The sequence below is a fragment of the Microtus oregoni genome, unplaced genomic scaffold, assembly GCF_018167655.1.
Source record: "Microtus oregoni isolate MIOR12 unplaced genomic scaffold, Mior012 000036F_ref0000092, whole genome shotgun sequence".
Taxonomy (NCBI): Eukaryota; Metazoa; Chordata; class Mammalia; order Rodentia; family Cricetidae; genus Microtus; species Microtus oregoni.
In genome coordinates, this window is record NW_024543095.1 from 1,373,577 (window position 1) to 1,392,951 (window position 19,375).

Consider the following 19,375-nt stretch of genomic DNA (forward strand, 5'->3'; position numbering starts at 1 on the left):
ACTTTAAATTATCCCCAGATTTGAGCGCCTCCTGTGACTCCAATTAGTTTTATTTTTTTATTTTTTTTAATATTTATTTATTTATTAAGCACCAGACCTCACTACAGATGGCTGTGAGCCACCATGTGGTTGCTGGGAATTGAACTCAGGACCTTTGAAAGAGGAGGCAATGTTCCTAGCCACTGAGCCAACTCTCCAGCCCTTTTTTCTTTTCTTTTTTTTTTTAATATGTATTTATTTATTAAGCACCAGACCTCACTACAGATGTCCAATTAGTTTTAAAAATTACAGTAAGCCCTCTTTTATTTCTAATATAATGGGTGGGATTTCCTTTGTGCTTGGAATATGAGTAACAGCCATCTACACTGTAACACTAGGGACTTGTAGGAGTTTTACCGTGCTTCTCTTGGGCTTTTGATTTTCTTTCACCATCTAGTCTTTTCTTCTCCCCTGGGACAAACGGACATACAGATGGACAACTAAAACATCTTTGGTCAAAGTTCATGAGATTCATACTGTTCTGTCCAGATTACAACCCCCAGGGAGAGACCACCATGGAGGCACAGCAAGGTTCAATTAGCATAATACAAACATGTTTGGAACCCCTGTCCACTGACCCTGTTATAGCGAGGTAGAGAGAGGAGCTGTATCTCCTCTGTGGGGTAGGCTTTTAAAGGCATAACTACAAAGAGGTTTTCTGAAGCTGCTTTGGCACGGATGCAAGGATTTTTGCTCCCTCCCATTCTGCTAAGTCAGCTTTCTCCTTGTTCTTAGAGCAAGGCCACTGTTCCTGAGTTAGGCCATCTTTATCAGCCTGTACCAGGTGGCTGGCTGGGCTGAGCTAAGGGACAGAGGTGAAAGCCACTATCTTCCTGGGAAAACATTCTGCTAGGAAATTTCTTCTCGCCACTTTGAGAATAAGATCCTACATTACTACTCGCCTACTCAAATCCCGCACTATCAATTACTCAGCTACACTCGGGTCAAATACCCCTCACTTTTTTCATCCCTTCCGCATTCGGTGAGAACTCTGCCTGAACTGTTTCTTCCACGGTTATTTGAAGGACAGTATTCATCCTTTCAAATGTTACCCCAGTTTTTACCTAATATTTTCTAGAACATAATGGCCGTTTTAAAAATTCTTTTCTTCTTAGTCAATAAGATAGAAGGCTAACCTCCCAATCTTGACAGGTTTGTGACCCTATGACCTAGGCTTTGGGATCCCGCCTCGTTTCGCCCCTGGAGACACAAACTTTGCCCCTCCCGGGTCCTACCTCACCCCTGTCAACTCCCCCTGCTCCCTACACGCCCCTCATTTGTCCAAAGCCCCTACTTGTCAGCTCCAGCATTTAAACAATCCCAGAGAGTCTGATGCCTAGACGCCGTTCTGGAGCCCACAGAGCGCGGCCCCGCAGGTATGGAGATTCCAGCCAATCGAAGCTCTAAACGCAGCGAGGTCGGATCATCTGACCAATCGCAGTTCTAAATGCAGAGAGGGCGTATTCTCCGGCCAATCGCAGCCCGGAGTGCCGCGAATCTCCGGCTTGGAGGCGTTTCCGTGGAACGGTGGGCGTGGCTCAGGAAAGATGGCGGCGCCCGCGGCTGTGGCTGAGCCCCAAGCCTCCGGGGCTCCCCAGCTCCCCGTGTGTCTCTTGGTGTTGGGAATGGCGGGATCCGGGAAAACTACCTTTGTACAGGTGACGTGCACTGCGCGGAAGCGGTAGTAGCGCTCGGCAGGTTGCCCGTGGCTAGGGAGGAAGGGAGGAAGTTGTCTAGGAGTTGGAGGGTCTGGGCGCGTGGTTTCCTGGGGTCTTGCCTCTGACTCCCGAAGCCTAGCCTGGGTCCCGTAAGGAAGCCTTCTATAACTTTAGTGCATGCTTGGTGCCACTGAAATTGTCTGGCTGTGAATTAGCAGCTTTTCTGAAGGCCCGAGGTCAAAGAGTAGGGGGATATAATGCCAATACGCTGGTTTTGCGTGAGGAGTTAAGGTGTTCTTTCGACCGACCACGTTCTAAGTTCTAAGTACCCAGTGAAAATGAAATGGACAGGGATTTTGCTTTCACGGAGTTAATGTTTAGTAAAGGAGTTAGGAAAAAAAGACCTTTACAGGGGCATTCGAAGCTAGTGAAGAGGTGATGGAGGGCAGGGGAGGCCTGCTGGGTCTGTAGTCGAGCTAGATGGCTTTTAAATTGAGATTTCTGTGTAATCGGTGCAGGGGAGAATGAAATTGCTACAGATTTTATAGGATTGGTCAGTAAAGTAATGGGACTCCTTTGGGCCATGTCCTAACGTCTATCACCACCCTCCAACCCTCTCCTGTGTTTTGCAGAGGCTCACAGGACACCTCCACAGCAAAGGTTCCCCGCCTTACGTCATCAACCTGGATCCAGCTGTGCATGAAGTCCCCTTTCCCGCCAATATTGGTGAGTACCTTCAGTTTGCATTTCTTTCTGAACTAACTCACTATCTTCTTTTTCTTTTTATTCCTTTGGACTTGCCCGAGTTACACAGCAGGCTTTCTCCTCGTTGAGATTTAGCCCTCTCTTTATCCTAACAGTTCCTAAGTTTGTATCATTTCCATTCACCCCGTTTCTCTTTTGTCCTTAGTCTGTGAAACTCTTGTAATTCATTTGTGAAGAAGTGACAGTAAGTCTATTAAAAAATGACACATAAATCATTTAGTTTCTTTTGTCAGAGTGTAGTAATAGTTTATAGGTTCTGCTATAATTCACTCTGATCAGTAGGAAGGACCTTTCCATTCCCAAAGTTGTGGGGTGTGTGGGGGGGTGTATGTGTGTGTTAAAAATAGGCATTGTGTCTTGAAAAACCAGTGTGTGAGAGTGTGTGTGTGTGTGCGCGCGTTCACACTCTGAGCAGAGTTTCTGACTGTAACTATCAGAAAGATTATGTATGAGTATTATCCAAGGGAGTCTGAGGCAGAATATTGAGAGGTCAGGGTCAGTGAGACCTTCATAGCCAAACCCTGCTTGTTTGTTTTTTTGTTTTTTTTTTTTTGGTTTTTCGAGACATGGTTTCTCAAAGGAAGGTTTTTAACTTTTTTTTTTTAATATTTATTTATTTATTATGTATACAATATTCTTTCTGCGTGTATGCCTGAAGGCCAGAAGAGGGCACCAGACCTCATTTCAGATGGTTGTGAGCCACCATGTGGTTGCTGGGAATTGAACTCAAGACCTTTGGAAGAGCAGGCAATGCTCTTAACCGCTGAGCCATCTCTCCAGCCCTGTTTGTTGTTTTTTAAAGAGAGAAAAAAATGGGGGTGAGTGGTAGATTCACGTGATCCAGGGACAGGGTTCTTGCTGGGCTCAGGCTTCCTGATCCCAGGCCATAACTGTCACTTGTTAAGCTTTTTAAACTTCTTGTACCCCAAATACACAATTTAAGGAGGGTGGGGAGATCTTGTTTTAAGAATCATAAGTCGCTGGGCGGTGGTGGCGCACGCCTTTAATCCTACCACTCGGGAGGCAGAGGAAGGCGGATCTCTGGGAGTTCGAGGCCAGCCTGGTCTACAAGAGCTAGTTCCGGGACAGGCTCCAAAGCCACAGAGAAACCCTGTCTCGAAAAACCAAAAAAAAAAGAGAATCATAAGTCATTTTCGGAAAATTTTACAAAAACTTTCCTATTAATAAAGACAAAAACCCAAAGAAGCCTTAAAAACATGTATCTCAAACTAGAATGCAGATTAATAAATATTGAATTTTATCAATCTAAAAAAAAACTTTCCTATTGAAACTTGAGGATAAAATTGTAATATTGGTCATCTTCAGACTGGTGGGTAGGTTTCTTCTCATTCATTGATTTTTGTTTTATGTGTGTGGATGTTTTACCTGCATCTGTGCACCATGGTATGTGCCTGGTTCCTTCAGAGACCAGAGGAGGGTGCTAGAACCCCTAAAATGGGACTTGGAGACATTTGTGAGCTGGAAACCGAATTTGGGTCCCATGCAAGGGCCTTAAGTAAGTGCTCTTAATCACTGAACCAGCTCTCCAGCCCCTGGTGGGTAGGCTAGCTTTATTACCAGGCAGTAGTTTTTGGTTTGAGGATTTTTGTTTGTTTTGTTTTTTCCCCTCTGCATGTGCCCACTTCCATTGAAATTGTCTAAAATATTTAATCTTGTTTCAGACTATATCTATCATAATTAAGAACTTCTAGCCTAACTTTTTTGTTTGTTTGAGACAGGGTCTCTCTATGTAGTCCTGGCTGTCCTGGAACTCACTTTGTAAATAAGCTGGTCTCAGACTCACAGAGATCTGCTTGACTCTGCCTCGTGAATGCCGGATTAGAAGTGTGCACCATCACACCCAGGAGCCTAACGTTCTTCACAGGATACTCAGTGGTTCTCTTAGTCAGGAAGGAAGCCACTGTAAGTGGAGAAAGGTATAAGAAAATGCCAGTTAAGAAGCCTAAGTCAGTTATGGTGAGACTCTCTGCAACCTCAGCACCCAGGAGGCTGAGGCAGGAGAATTGCTCAGAATTTGAGGACAGTTTAGGCTACATGGAAAGTTCAAAGCCAGTCTGGACAACTGAGACCATGCTTCAGAAAATAAAATAAACCATTATCTCTCTTTTCCCTTCAGATATTCGTGACACAGTGAAGTATAAAGAAGTCATGAAGCAGTATCATTTTCCTCATCTGCCAGGGACTGACTGGTCCTGCAGAATTGCTCCCCACTTTGAGGGAGTGGTTTGCCTGTCACACTGTGACTTAAACAAGTAGAACACTCAGCTTCCTTTTAAGTCATTGTGTTAGAAAGATGTCAGATGAGTAAGATGAGTGCAGGAGAGATTAGAGATTCCCAGCAGTACTTCCTTGCCACTTGATTTTCGTTTCTCAGCATGCTCAGACCACAGGGGTTATAATTAGAGACCAGAAAATGAGTGGCCATTTGGTAGCTGCCGGGGTCCAGTGAAATGATGTTGCCTTGGGTGAGATAGTCATTGATAACTATGAACTTGACCCGGAAACTCAAGAAAAATACGTTGAGTTGGATTAATTCCTATGGAGTGATTTCTGCATGACATGTGGCTCACTGTTAGTAACTTTAGGTAGTGAGGATCAGTAAAGAGTGTTAGGTGTAGCTCTGACTGGCCCGAAATTCACAGAGATCTGCCTCTGCCTCCTGAATGCTGGGATTGAAGACATTGAGCTACCATGTCTGGCTCCATAGATGATTTTAATAACTGATGCCAGCAGTCTGTCACTGTTTGACACATCTGTGTCTTCACTAAATTTTGGCCATTCTTTTGTCTTTATCTTGTATGACCATCCCTAAAATGATAGAGGAACAAGGAGGACCTTGCTAGTAAATGATTCTTGTAACACTAAGGTCATACGGTTGTCAAAGACTGGGTTGCCTGTACCCATTAATTGAACACTAATACTGTTATATACTGAACATAATGTTAAAATTGAACATAATGCTATTGGATGAATGACAATCTAGGTATGAACTATATAATCTCATTTGTGCAATTTAAATCCTTAACTGAATGCTCAGATATGGACTCGGGCCAAATGGTGGCATAGTGACCTCACTCAATCTCTTTGCTACCAGATTTGATCAGGTAAGGCTTCCTTTACATTTATAGACATGGCACTGTAAAACCTGACTCTTGTGTGCTCTCGTCTGATCACATAGAATAAGCAGGGCCGCTAAAGTGGAGACATACTGAAAATAAGCAGGCATTTTGGTAGACAATAGCCTCTAAGTGTGGTGGGTCCTTTGCATTTAATGTTTGTGAGAACAAAACAAAACGCAAGAAACCTGGGTTCTTTCTCTGGCCTGCTATCGGCTTATGGTGTTACTGAGGGTACGGGGCACTGCGGTTAGCTACAGGAAGGGATGGTGAAATAATGACACTTTTTCTCGTAACAAGTATTTGCCATCATCCTCTTTGCTTTCTCTGTCACTCCCATGAGAGTGGCTTATAATCGTTATGTTTTACTCTGATTCTGCTACTTGAGACATTAACATTTGACAACAGCCAGGCAGCATGGTTTGTACCAGAATTCCCAGCTCAGGAGGCTGAAGGGTCCTGGAGTCCACAGTGTGCCTGGATAACACAGCTTGGCCTGGCTCTTTAAAACAAACAAACGTGGCCAGTGTGCCAGGGACCCTGACTTCTCCTGACAGAGCTGCGGCTGTGGCTCTGCTTCTTTGAGGAGTCCCTTGCTTGGTGTCCTTGGGTTGGGCTTTGTGATGCTGATTTAACATGTGCCACCCTGGAGGGAGACCTCTGGAGTTGTGTTGGAATTAGATTCTGTTACAGTTGACATCTTTTTCTTCTAGGTGATGAAATTTATCGAGAAGGCCCAGAACACATTCAAGTAGGTGATCTTAGTGCCTACACATCTACTGCCTGTCATTGACACATTCTAGACTTTGACCCCTAAAACTCTTAACTGAGACAAGTTGTTAGAAATGAAAACAAAGAAAGGGAACAAGAAAATCGTTGAGATGACATTTAATACAGAGGATTACTCCCAGTTACGGTGACCCCCGCCCAACACTTCTCTTTGTTTTACATGACTTTTGGAGAAACACTTATTCTTTCTCCTTTCTCAGACTAAGGGAGGAAGACATTTGCTCATTATTTGAGGGAACACAGTCTACCATGATGGGGAAGACATCATTTCTCAATAACTATTATTAAATTTTGATATGTTTACTTTTTCTAAGGGAGAAAGATAATTTACTGTTTTATAAAACAAAACAAAAAAGGAGACATGCTCATTATAAAGAATTCACTAGGACAGCTGGGGTTACACAGAGAAATCCTGTCTCAAAGAAAAAAAATTAAAACCATGGACTAGGGAGATGGCTCAGCAGGCAAAGACACTTGCCACCAAACCAGAGTCTGATTCCTGGGACCCAGGTAGTGGAAGTAGAGAATTCCTACGAGTTGACCTCTGGCCCCCACATGCTTGCTGTAGCTCTATACTTTCACATGTAAACTAAATAAATGTAATAAAGAAGATATTTTAAAAGACTACATAATATTTAAAACATGAAACTGTCATTCTCAGTCCCAGCACCAATTACTATTGTTCAGTCATTGGCATTTTACCTATTCTATGTATAAAATATTACAAAGATGGGATTATAATTGAGGTAGATCTTTGTTTTCATTAGAAAAAATAACAAGGGCTGGAGAGATGACTCAGCCGCTAAAGGCTAGGCTCACTATCAGAAATATAAGAAAAAAAAATAAGACAGTTTTTTTTGTTGTTGTTGTTATTGTTTTGGTTTGGTTTTTTGAGACAGGGTTTCTCTGTGTGCCCTGTCTGTCCTGGAACTTGCTTTGTAGGCTGGCATTGAATCACTCAGAGATCCACCTGCACTGCCTCCTGAATGCTGGGATTAAAGGCATGCACCATCACCAAAACAGGCTTTTTGGAGATCACATTCTGTGAAGTTTTATTTTTTAAAATGTATTTTATTATCTTTACATACTGGTGCATGGATCATGATTGTTTAATTTCACACAGCCCCACCCCCACCATTAGCAGTCACTCCTTAATTTCCCTTTCTGTTTCCCTAGTGCCTGTCCTGTATTTATTTGCTAACTTTGTTACTGCTTTATTTTCATGGGGCTTGGACCCAGGATGTTGAAGACCCTAAGCCCATGCACAGCCTTTTTTCTACACTGACCTATACCCCATCCCCAAGTTTCCCTGTTTCTAAAAGTATATTTATTAAGGTACATTTTACACGCCCTCCGTTCCTCATCCTTGTCCCTAAGAAACAGGATGGTTCCCCAGAGAGCGTCATGTCTCCTTGGTAGTGCAGTGTTTCTATAATCATCACAGTTTCCTCTGATTCTGTACAGCAGCTTGGCTGTGCTGTTTCTTCTCAGTAGCATGAAACTTGGACCTGGAGCGATCTCTTGGGAATATGTAACTTTCGGGCACGATAGGACTGTGTTTGGCAGTGTGCAGAGGTTATTGCTATCTTGGATTAGCAGACATTGAGCTTTCTCTGTGATGGGAAATCTTCAGAATTGCCCAAGTATAACACCCCTTTAATGGTCTCCTTGACCCAGGTATGTCTTGATTGACACACCTGGACAGATTGAAGTTTTCACCTGGTCAGCTTCTGGGACAATCATCACCGAGGCCCTGGTGAGTGTGAGTCTTGTTCATGAGAGCATCTGGAGAGTTAGCTCAGCCTCTGTTTACTGCCTGGGGCTGAGTGTGAGGTGGAGAGGTGAAGCTCTGCACACCTGGTCAACCTCGTTCTCTCTTGGCAAGAAGGGAGGAAGAGCCTGGGAGCAGGTAATGAGCCCTAAGACTTTACTTATTCTGCGGTTCCAGGCATCCTCATTTCCCACAGTTGTCATCTACGTCATGGACACATCACGAAGTACCAACCCAGTGACCTTCATGTCCAATATGCTGTATGCGTGCAGGTAACCGATGCTTGGTAGATACGGTGTTTTGTCAGCTGTGAGGGCTCTTCCTCTTTCTCCTTTTTATTTTTTAAAGACATTACTTATTTACATGTGTGTGGGCCTGTATGAGTGTATGTCTACCACATGTGTGCAGGAGCCTGTGGAGGCTAGAAGAGGTGGTCAGATCTTTTCAAACTGTAGTTACAGGCAGTTGTGAGTCACCATGTCGGTGGTGGGAACTGAACCTGGGTCCTCTGTAAAAACAGTAAATGCTCTTAACTGCTGAGCCATCTCTCCAGCTTTATTTTCTCTGACTTTATTCCCCTTTTGGTTTTGAGTCCTGGTTATATACCCCTGGGTTTGTGATAATTTGTATTTACTACTCAGTTGATTGTCCTCAGTTAGGAGAAGGCCCTAAAGAAAGGCATGTATTATTGGCTTTTCTCTCAGCATCCTCCTTCCTCGCCTGTCAGAGTAGAGCCAAGTCTGGCTAGAACAGAGAGTTCTCTGGTGTCAGTGGTGCTTAGGTTTTGTATAAGTAATGTAAAAATGTAACATGAGGAGACATTACTAATAAAAAGTTTCTTAAAGCCAGGAGTGGTAATGCATTCCAAGTCAGGAGGGGAAGGAGGACAGATTCCAGGCCAGCACAGACTATGGAGTGAGACCGGGCCATAACATTAAGTCAGGAGGGGAAGGAGGACAGATTCCAGGCCAGCACAGACTATGGAGTGAGACCGGGCCATAACATTAAGTTAGGAGGGGAAGGAGGACAGATTCCAGGCCAGCACAGACTATGGAGTGAGACCGGGCCGTAACATTAAGAACAGTATTAACAGATTTTAGTTATAATCCAAGTGTTATCCCATTAGTTTATCCCAGATGTTACATTGGGAGAAAAAAGATGTGAGTTCAGACTAATGTTGAAGGAGAGTGTTATGGAAGCTGATGCTTTACTAGAGAATGGACAGGAGCCATCACCAGTGTGATAGATCTTGGAATAAACATCATATTGGATCCAAGAAGTCCTGATCCATATGGAAAGATAGCATTGTTCTGCAATTACATTAACGAGCAAAACACAGCTGCTGGATTATCCTGACTATAGTAATTTCACAGTGTATTCGTTGCTCAGAATGTCAAAGGACTGGGAATGTAGCTCAGCAGAAGACGATGTGCCTCTCATGCTCGAGGCCTGGGTCAGCCATCAGGACTGCAGACACTAAATAAAGGGGGCCGAGAGATCAATTTTAAAAACAATTCATCATGTGTACCTTCAGTATATATAATTTTATCTTGTGCATTTACCTCAGTAAATGCGGGAAATTTTCAATCTGTAGGACAATATTTTTGGAGGCTGAGGTAGGAAGGAGAGTTACTATGAAGTCAAGGCCAGCCTGGACCACATACTAGTTCTAGGCTAGTGTAGGCCACAGAATGAGACCCTGTCTTAAAAACAAAGCCAAAATTGTATACATTTACATGGCGTCTGTATAGATTAAAGGATACACACCCACACACAAATATATACATACATGTAAAAGTGCCTACCAGAGTATTACCCATCCTATTTTGGGTAATCAATAAATGCTCATTTCCTCCACTTGAATAACAAATTACAGAATTGTAAAATATTAAAAAGGATCAATATTAACACATGGTATGGGGTTGATGTTGGTGGTCATTTTCCTTTGGCAGAGGAGACTGCATACCACCTACAATTCAGTCTGAAGGTTTTTCTGTTGTCTTTACTTAGTCTGCAGAGCTTGAATACCTTTGGTTTTTTTCCTAGAAACAAACTCTCACTATATGCCCAGATTGGCCTTGAACTTATGAACTTCCAACCTTTATCTTCTGACTGCTGGAAGTACAAGCATGTGACATTATGTCTGGCCTTAAATACTTTTAATAATGCTGGCTCCATGTTTGATTTTTTTTTTTTTTTCTAGCATCTTGTATAAAACCAAGCTGCCTTTCATTGTGGTCATGAACAAAGTGAGTACTTCCTGTGGGGATTTCAGTCTTTTTTTAAATATTTATTTATTTTATTTATTTATTATGTATACAATATTCTGTCTGTGTGTATGTCTGCACGCCAGAAGCGGGCACCAGACCTCATTACAGATGGTTTGTGAGCCACCATGTGGTTGCCGGGAAATGAACTCAGGACCTTTGGAAGAGCAGGCAATGCTCTTAACCACTGAGCCATCTCTCCAGCCCCCGGATTTCACAGTCTTTAACAGAGTCTTGACTGAGCTAGCAGGTCTGGGTAGGTGTGAAAAGTAACCTCAGTGCTGTCAGCACATTGAGATTTTACTGCGGAGAGTCAGGCACATCAGGGAAGTAGATGCCGCCAGAGGGAGTGTATTTAGTGCTGCCTCTCCCCCAGAGACTGCAGGGCAGACAGGCCGTCACTCAGCATTGGGGGTTCTTTGTCAGTTGAGGAACAGTCTTCTGGAAATACTGATCAGAGGCTAGGCAGATTGCTTTATGGCGTGTTGCAGTGGAGCTGGGAATGGGCGCCAGAGAAAGAGCATCTGTGGGTGATGAGTTCTTTGCTGTCAACCACCTACTTAAATGACTTTGCCGTGGTTTAGTTGTGCTGATGACTGCCTTCTCTCCGGCACAGACCGACATCATTGACCACAGCTTTGCAGTAGAGTGGATGCAGGATTTTGAGACTTTCCAAGATGCCTTGAACCAAGAGACTACCTACGTCAGCAACCTGACTCGTTCCATGAGCCTGGTGTTAGATGAGTTTTACAGCTCGCTCAGGGTAAATTTTACCTCCTATCCTAGTGACAGTAGCCGCAGATGATGTCTTACCGAAGCCTTCACTGGCTTTGAACCAGCTTTACATTCTATAAAGTATGTAATTTTGTTCTTGGTAGTGCTGTATTGTTCATGGGCTGGGAGCAGCTCAGTAGCAGGGCCCTTGTCTAGCATGCAAATTCATGCTACTTCTTGGCAGGTGGTGGGTGTCTCTGCTGTGGCGGGCACCGGCTTCGATGAGCTCTGTGTTCAAGTCACCAGTGCTGCAGAAGAGTACGAAAGGTGAGGAAGGAGGGGCTCTTGATGTGTTCCCCATTCTCAAATGTTAGGAGAAGCATTTCCATCTTCTGTGTAAAGTATATTTACTTGCATATGTATATTAGAACTGTCCACACTCAGGAGTAACCAGGGTCTGTTCCCGTCTTTAAAAAGATAGAAATATAAAGTGTTCACTGGTCTCGGTGGTTGCCAGGCAGGGGCTGTCAAGCCTGTTCTGAAAAGAGCCACTTGGTAGCTTTGAGGGCAACTTCTCAGGTCTGTTATTGTAGGACAAAAGACCTGTAGAAAGTTCAGAAACAGGAGGTGATAGTTCTGTCCCTTTAAGACATCAGCTGTAGAAGCTGTGGTGTGGATTTGGCATCGAGGAGACATATATGTGAAGTTGTAGCACAGTGATTTCACCATCATAGAGACCATTCGTGAATGTCTATTACAGCTGTTGTCATTGCTGGAACAAGCTGTGAGACACCTCACTATTCTTCACGGTCCTACAAGAGCTGTCGGTGTAAAGTGGGACCCATTCACCTAAAGGAGCACCTGTGACCCTGAGACCATGACTCATAGACTGCCTGTTAGCATACTGCTTTGGCTTCGTGACATTGTGGTTGCCAGGCAACATTATTTTCCCACTGATGAGCCTCAAGGGTTTTGCGTGTGTTTCCCAGGCTCAGGAGTGTATTTTGTTGACCTAAGACCCATCACTTCTTTGGCATTGGCCTTCCCGAGCAGCAGCCGTAAAGCAGACAGAAGTGATAGGTCGAGGTGGGCAGTGTGGGTCTCTCAGGAGAGGAACTGAGAAGACATTTCTTTCTCCAGGGAATATCGGCCTGAATATGAGCGCCTGAAGAAATCACTGGTAAGAGGGGCAGTGTGTTAGAGCTGTCAGAGTCCGTCTAACCCACACATGGCACAGGCCAGGAGTCCCAGCAAGTCACCAGAGATGGGTAGGGGACTGTTGAGCGGAGGAGTTGGGGACCTGCTGGTATGCTGGCCTGTGCTGTAGTTAGCACTCAGGTAGCAGGGATGAGAAGGAAAGGTTTATCAAGACAGGGTTTCTCTGTATTGCTCTGGCTGTCCTGGAACTCATAGATCTGCCTGCCTCTGCCTCCCAAGTGCTGGGACTAAAAGGCTTGTGCCACCACTGCCTCGCTTGTTATTTTAATTTTTTTTCTGGCTTTATTGAGATATAAGTAACTGTTGGGACTTCTGTGTTTCTTTTATTTTTTATTTATTTATTTTAAAAGATTTATTTACTGATTATGTGTACAGTGTTCACCTGCCTGTACACCTCCATGCTGGAAGAAGGTACCAGATCTCCTTACAGATGGTTGTGAGCCACCATGTGGTTGCTGGGAATTGAACTCAGGAAGAGTAGCCAGTGCTCTTAACCTCTGAGCCATCTCTCTAGCCCTCTGTGTTTCTTTTAAATTCTTGCATTTTTTTTTGTTTCTTTGTTTTTGGTAGTGCTCTACTCTCTGAACTATGTGCCCAGCCCTGTTTGGTTTTGAGTTGAGTCCCCAGGCAGGCCTGAAACTTTGGGGCTCTAGTGATCTCTTACCTCAGCCACCTGAGCAGGTAGGATTGCAGGCTTGAGACATCCCACCTCAAGTACTTGTTTATTTAAATTCATAAATCGGTGTATATGTTGTCTGTATGCATAAAGACCTCCAAACAATTTTTCTTCTCTTTGTATTTGAATATTTATCCTTTTTGTTTTGTTTTGTTTTACCACCTCATCCTTCTGAGTGCTGGGATTACAGGTATGAGCTACCACACAGGCTTTGTATCTGAATTTTTAAAATATCCGAATTTTGTTGAAATATATTTACCAAGAACTTTTTATGCCCCACCTCATCCAGTCTCCGAGGTCAACTTAAAGGCTTGTTGTAGGATTTTGAAGAATAGAGAGATGTCTCAAGCTCTTGTTCCAGATGCTGAGCTGAGGCTCTCCCTTTGACAGAGCCTGCATTGGGTCCTTTATCATAGGTCTTCTTGCCAAGCGCCACTTGAGGGTTCTCTGGTCATGGTTCTGGGTATGTGCTCTGAATTACTTCCTTCAGCATATGACTAGAAATCGCTGTCTCTTGGGCCCTTATGACTCTGTCTCCATATCTGTTATCCTTTACCAGCTTCTGGTACTCTTATAATTCCTAATCTCCTCTTAAAAGGGTGGCGCTTGGGGACTGGGGACTTAGCTCAGTTGGTTGAATATTTGTTCAGCGTGCACTTAGCTTAGCTTGTTCTTCAGTGCTAACTAAGCATGGTGGTGGACCCTGCTAAGTTCAGGGTCATCCAGGATCCATGGCTACATAGTGAGTTTGGGGGTGACCTACACTACATGAAACCCTACTTAAAAAAAAAAAACCTGGCATCTTAATTTATACATCTTTATTATCTTGCTTTATTTTATTTCTTTGTGCTGGAAATTGAAACCAGGGCTTCACATCTGCTGAGCACTCGGCTTCTCAGTCATAAGCCCTACCCTAGAGATCTCCTTAAAAAGTATTACATGTGGAGGTCAGAGGGCAGCTTGCAGGCCTCAGTTCTCTCCTGTCATGTGGGGTCTACAGATGGAATTGTTCAACACAGCCGCAAGCAAGCCCTGCACCTCTGAGCCATCTCATCAGTCTGGGATCTCCTAATGTAACATGAGGACATTTCCCCTGTCTGTAGGCGAGTGCCCAGAGTGATCAGCAGAAGGAGCAGCTGGAGCGTCTTCGGAAGGATATGGGCTCCATAGCCCTGGACACAGGCGCTGGCAAAGGTATTGAAGGGCTCTTGGTGTTCAGAGAAAACAGAGGGTGGATCCACGCAGCAGCGATGTCTGTAAACAAGTAGAAAGGACAGGCGATGGGGAGGCATACATACACGCGTCTGCATCAGTGACCCGGGACCGAGAGTACTGATGATGGTGCACACTTTACACTGCTCTGAGTTTCCTCTGAAAGTCTTGTACTTGTATAGTGTGTTATAACTAAATTTCAGATATCGTTAAAGCTCATGCAAACATGGTGCTCTTTTACTTTTGATCCTCTGTGTATACTTCCTAAAAGTAAAGATATTATTTTTAAAAACCTCAGTACAGCCAGCCAGGTGTGGTGGTGTACACCTTTAATCCCAGCACTCTGGAGGCAGAGGCAGGCGGATCTCTGTGAGTTCAAGGTCAGCCTGGTCTCTGCAGTGAGTTCCAGGACAGCCAGGGTTACACAGAGAAACCCTGTCTCCAAAAACCAAACCAAACAAAACAAAGCAAAGAACAGCTCAGAACAGTGAGGAAAAATGAGGAGATTAGCATGGACACACTGTTGTCTAATACTTGGTCTTACTTAGGTGTAGCCATTCCCTTCAGAGTGGACTGTGCTCATCAGGTTTGGGATAGAGAGCCCTTATCCACTGAGCAGTCTAGCTGGCTCTGAACTCCTATTTATTAAACTGATTTCTTTACCTACATAACCTATACATATTATAATTACAAAATGCTTCAGTGTCTGCTCAGACTGGTCTCCCTTGTACTCTTTCCTCTCCCTGGCTGTTTTCACATGCACTTCCTCATCAGCTTTTCTGGCTTCCCAGAAAGCTTTGGCATTTGTGTTGAGGTTAGCTTGTGCTACTTAAATAGTTCAGGAAGAACCGACTTGACTGATGTTGCCTCTTCCTCCTCGAGCAGGAAGAATTTTTGTATTTGGCAGGTCTTGTGTCTTTCTGGAATGTTATCCTGAGTATATTTTGCATATTTCTTGCTGCCTTATGCAGTGGATTTTATTTTCTTTATTAAGAGTTACTGTTTTAAACGGGCATGGGTTTTTGTATTGTGTTCTGTATTTCAGTCTTTTATCCTGCTACCTTAGTCTTTGTCCTTCCCTCCTTTCTTTGTTTCCTTTCCTCCCTTTTTCCCGTTTCCTTCCTTCTTTCTGTTACTTCTGTCATTGACCCTCAGAGGGAATGTCTAGGATGTGCTCATATTAAGTGATACACACCCCAGAGGCTGCAGCAATGGCTCGGCAGTTAAGTGCAGCTCTTGCAGAGAACTGGAGTGTAATTCCCACCCACATGATGGCTCATGAGCACCTACTCCAGTTCCAGGTGATCAACACTCTCTTTTGACCTCGGTTCATACACATACGTGTAGGGAAAACACTCATACACATAAAAGTAATAAGTCTAAAATATATATATCCCACCTCCTTGAGAGGCAAGACGATGGACTACCCACAAAAAGCAGAGTGGAAATTTGTTGTGGGACCCAGAAACCAAATAGATGGACTTTATTTTTTAATATATAAGTTCTGCTTGGTGTATTTATTGTAGCAAAAAATTAATATAGTTTAGGTTTTTTCTTCATATATAGCAACAGTTTTTCCTTGGGGTTCCTTATTAAGAGGAAAAGCTTCTGTTTGTGACCTTTGTTCCCTTGTGTTCATCAGAGCACAGCACAGGGAACCTGGCTGCACAGCCAGCGACACTGATGCTTCCGTGCCATTCCTGACGCCCTCCCCGTCTGTGTGAGTGTACACCGAGGGCCTCCCCGTCTGTGTGAGTGCACACCGAGGGCTTCTGTGCCATTCCTGACGCCCTCCCCGTCTGTGTGAGTGCACACCGAGGGCTTCCCCGTCTGTGTGAGTGCACACCGAGGGCTTCTGTGCCATTCCTGACGCCCTCCCCGTCTCTGTGAGTGCACACCGAATGCTTCTGTGCCATTCCTGACGCCCTCCCTGTCTCTGTGAGTGCACACCGAATGCTTCTGTGCCATTCCTGACGCCCTCCCCGTCTGTGTGAGCGCACACCGAGGGCTTCTGTGCCATTCCTGACGCCCTCCTCCCCGTCTGTGTGAGTGCACACCGAATGCTTCCGTGCCCTTCCTGAAGCCCTCCTCATCTGTGTGAGTGCACACCGAGGTCCTCCAGAGTCACAGGTGTTAATTCTCCTGCTGCAGCATCCAGATGGAAGGGAAGGGGAATTTCCTTGGATGATTTGGGTAAAATTCCTCAGATATCTGAGTAATTCTTAGTTGGGTATGGAAGGAGGCATTCACTGTTAGCGTCTTCAGTCATTGCTGTGTAGATCATAGGCCCGAGTTTTTCGTTTTCTCTCCTGAGCCATGGTCTCACTGTACAGCTCTGGCTGTCCTAGAACTTTATTCTGTAGCTAGGGCTGCCCTTGAACTCTGCTTCCCAAGTGCTGGGATTAAAGATATTCACCACCACTCTTGGTTGGCCACTAAGATCTATTTCTCTCCCTTTACTGCCTTCAGCCCATCCCCTCCCCAGCTGAACTCAGCCTGACAGTCACTTGTCAGTGGTCACACCCTCCTGGAGGTTTAGGTCCCACTCAGTTTCGGGATCAGACTTACTTCTCATTCTTAGGGCTTAGTCCTTACTCACTGAGTAGGGAATTTTGCCTCTAGTAGTATTTTTTGTTTTGTTTTGTTTTTCAAGACAGGGTTTCTCTGTAGCTTTGGAGCTTGTCCTGGAACTAGCTCTTGTAGCCCAGGCTGGCCTTGAACTCACAGAGTTCCGAGTGATGGGATTAAAGACGTGCACCATCACTGCCCGGCTAGTAGTATATTTGATTTCCTTTTTTTACCCCCTACCCTCCATTGCTTGAAAGTTGCCACAGCTGCTCTATTCCGTATCATTTCAACCTTTTCCTCTAATCCTCCCCTGACCTGCATCCTCCCTAGAAGCGTCTGCATTATTTGAACTATTGCCAGGTTGCAGCCTTATGTTTCTTTATCTCTCATTGGAAAAACCAGCTTCTTCCAGTCTGTAAGCTCGTGAGGCAGAGTGCTGGTGTTTCAGGATACAATTCTTAGGTTTTCCTCGGTGGAACCATTGTAGAAGTTGTAGAGATGATAAGTGAAGTTACTGATACGTTTAGAAGACTCACTCCTTCGTTTCTGTTGTCAAGAGCACTTCACGCTGCCAACAAATAAGGCATGTCTGTACTGATCAGTGTTTTAACCTTAGACAGCCTGTCTCCTGCACTGGACCCTTCTGACTTGATCCTGACGCGAGGAACCTTGGATGAAGAGGACGAGGAAGCCGAGAGTGACACTGATGACATTGACCACAGAGGTGAGAGGTGGTGGATGGGGACGCGAAGATCCTGAGCCTGTGGTCAGTGGCAGGAGTGAGGAGGCGGCAAAGCTTATGGTGCCAGCAAAGTTTCCTATGTGGAGGGTTCTGGTCTCGCCGCATGTTCTCATTTCATCCCCTTGCTGTGACAAAACAGCCTGACAGAAAGCAATTTAGAGAAGAAAGGGTTTATTTCAAAATTCCAGGTTCTGCCACTATGGAGAAGTCAAGGCAGGGACTTCAAACGCTGGTCCTGTCACATCCACAGTCAGAAGCAGAGAGCAATGCCTGTACAGCTTCACTTGAGTATATGCAGTCAGCTTGATTCCCACTGATACAGCTCAGGACTCCCGTCTAGGAACGGGCTACACACAGTGGGCAGCCCTATTACCGTGCCTTTTATGTCTTGTAACTTCTGACTCGACCTGCAGGTGCCACTGTTCTGGCTGTTTCTGCCGTTTTGGTTAATTGGTGATAAGGGTGTACCCCAGGACCTCTTGCTTGCTAAAAGCATGTGCTACTGAGCCACATCCTGAGTCATTAATGTTGGGTTTTTTTTTAAAGATACATTTATTTTTACTTTATATATGTGAGAGTCTTGTCTGTATGTCTGTGTATACGCTCTGAATGCCTGGTCCCCACAGAAGTCAGAAATCCCCTGGAATTGGAGGTTTGTGGCTGCTGGGTACAAAACTGGGGCCTACACAAGAACAACCAATGTTCTTAGCCGCTGAAGCCCCTCTCCAGCCCTGAGTGTTCTGTTTTGTTTTGAGTATTTAGCAGTCGAATGTGGTGGTTCCCTACCTTATTCTTACCTCTGGGGTGGCTGAGGCAGTAGGTAAATCTACTATGGATATTTTTTTGTCTCTTGCCTACTGAGTAGACCTCATTGTAATTATTTATGAAGGGGATGTTCTCTTAGATGCTGCATGTTTGGAGGGTGTGAGTCCTTAATGTCGTAAAATAGTTTTAGCCAGGTGTATGGCACATGCCTGTAACCTCAATGGTAGAAACCGAGGCAGGAAGACTATGGGTTCTAAGCCAGCTTGGGATCTACAGTGAGTCCCTGTCTTGAACAACGTGAAAAATAATTTTAAAATGGGGTTTCTGTTGGGTGGGTAACAGGTGCGCTGATTGGCTTGTCGTCCTGGGGGTTTTCAAAGAATCACCCTTCCCTCCTGCAGTTACAGAGGAAAGCCGCGAAGAGCCAGCCTTTCAGAACTTCATGCAAGAATCAGTGGCACAACACTGGAAGAGAAACAAATAGACCATCCACTTGTTGCTGGAAGTCGGACATACTGGGTCTCCACTCAGAGAAGCCCTTCCTGTGAGTCGGGGCTGCAGTCAAGAGCAGGATAGTAGCTTCTTTGAGGGTTCCAGATTTAGATGAAGTCGATGAAGGTGGAGCTGGCAGGTTGGGTGCCCGTCCTTGGTTAGCTTCTCCTGGTATTTATGCAAGGACGTCCCTTTTCACCGCTCTGGAAGCTGATAACCGTTCAGCCTGAGACTTGAAGCTGCATTGTTTGAACTCAAGTCTTTTGCTGCTGATTGGAGACAACTTTGGATCTTGACTAGGCTGGATCTGTGGCCTCGGCTCTTTAGTGCTGAGCTCTTGACTCTGCGCCTTAAGTTGCTGCTCTTTAAGCAGAATGGGAGAGGAGAGTGAGCTTGAACTGAGGGACAATGCATTGCCCTTGGCGGCCACGAGGTAACACGTCATAAAGAATCCTGTTTGAATGGTGACTTGGATAAAGTTTTCAACTTTAACTCTGTGTCATGATTTCAGATTAGAAATTGTGTGATCACTAGTAGATTCAGCACTATTAGTTACAACTGA

At 44.6% G+C, this 19,375-nt stretch overlaps 1 protein-coding gene across 1 annotated transcript; it reads left to right on the forward strand.

The window, feature by feature from the left end:
* The first annotated feature begins 1,567 nt into the window (after nt 1-1,567).
* Gpn1 (GPN-loop GTPase 1) lies at nt 1,568-19,305 on the forward strand. The gene is made up of 14 exons (XM_041631117.1): nt 1,568-1,697; nt 2,330-2,423; nt 4,600-4,639; nt 5,521-5,587; nt 6,313-6,350; nt 8,066-8,144; nt 8,337-8,431; nt 10,363-10,408; nt 11,043-11,189; nt 11,385-11,467; nt 12,281-12,320; nt 14,138-14,228; nt 17,431-17,538; nt 18,723-19,305. Exons 1-14 carry the CDS (start codon nt 1,587-1,589, stop codon nt 18,803-18,805), a joined length of 1,122 nt encoding a protein of 373 aa, XP_041487051.1. The 5' UTR covers nt 1,568-1,586; the 3' UTR covers nt 18,806-19,305.
* Nucleotides 19,306-19,375: the final 70 nt, after the last annotated feature.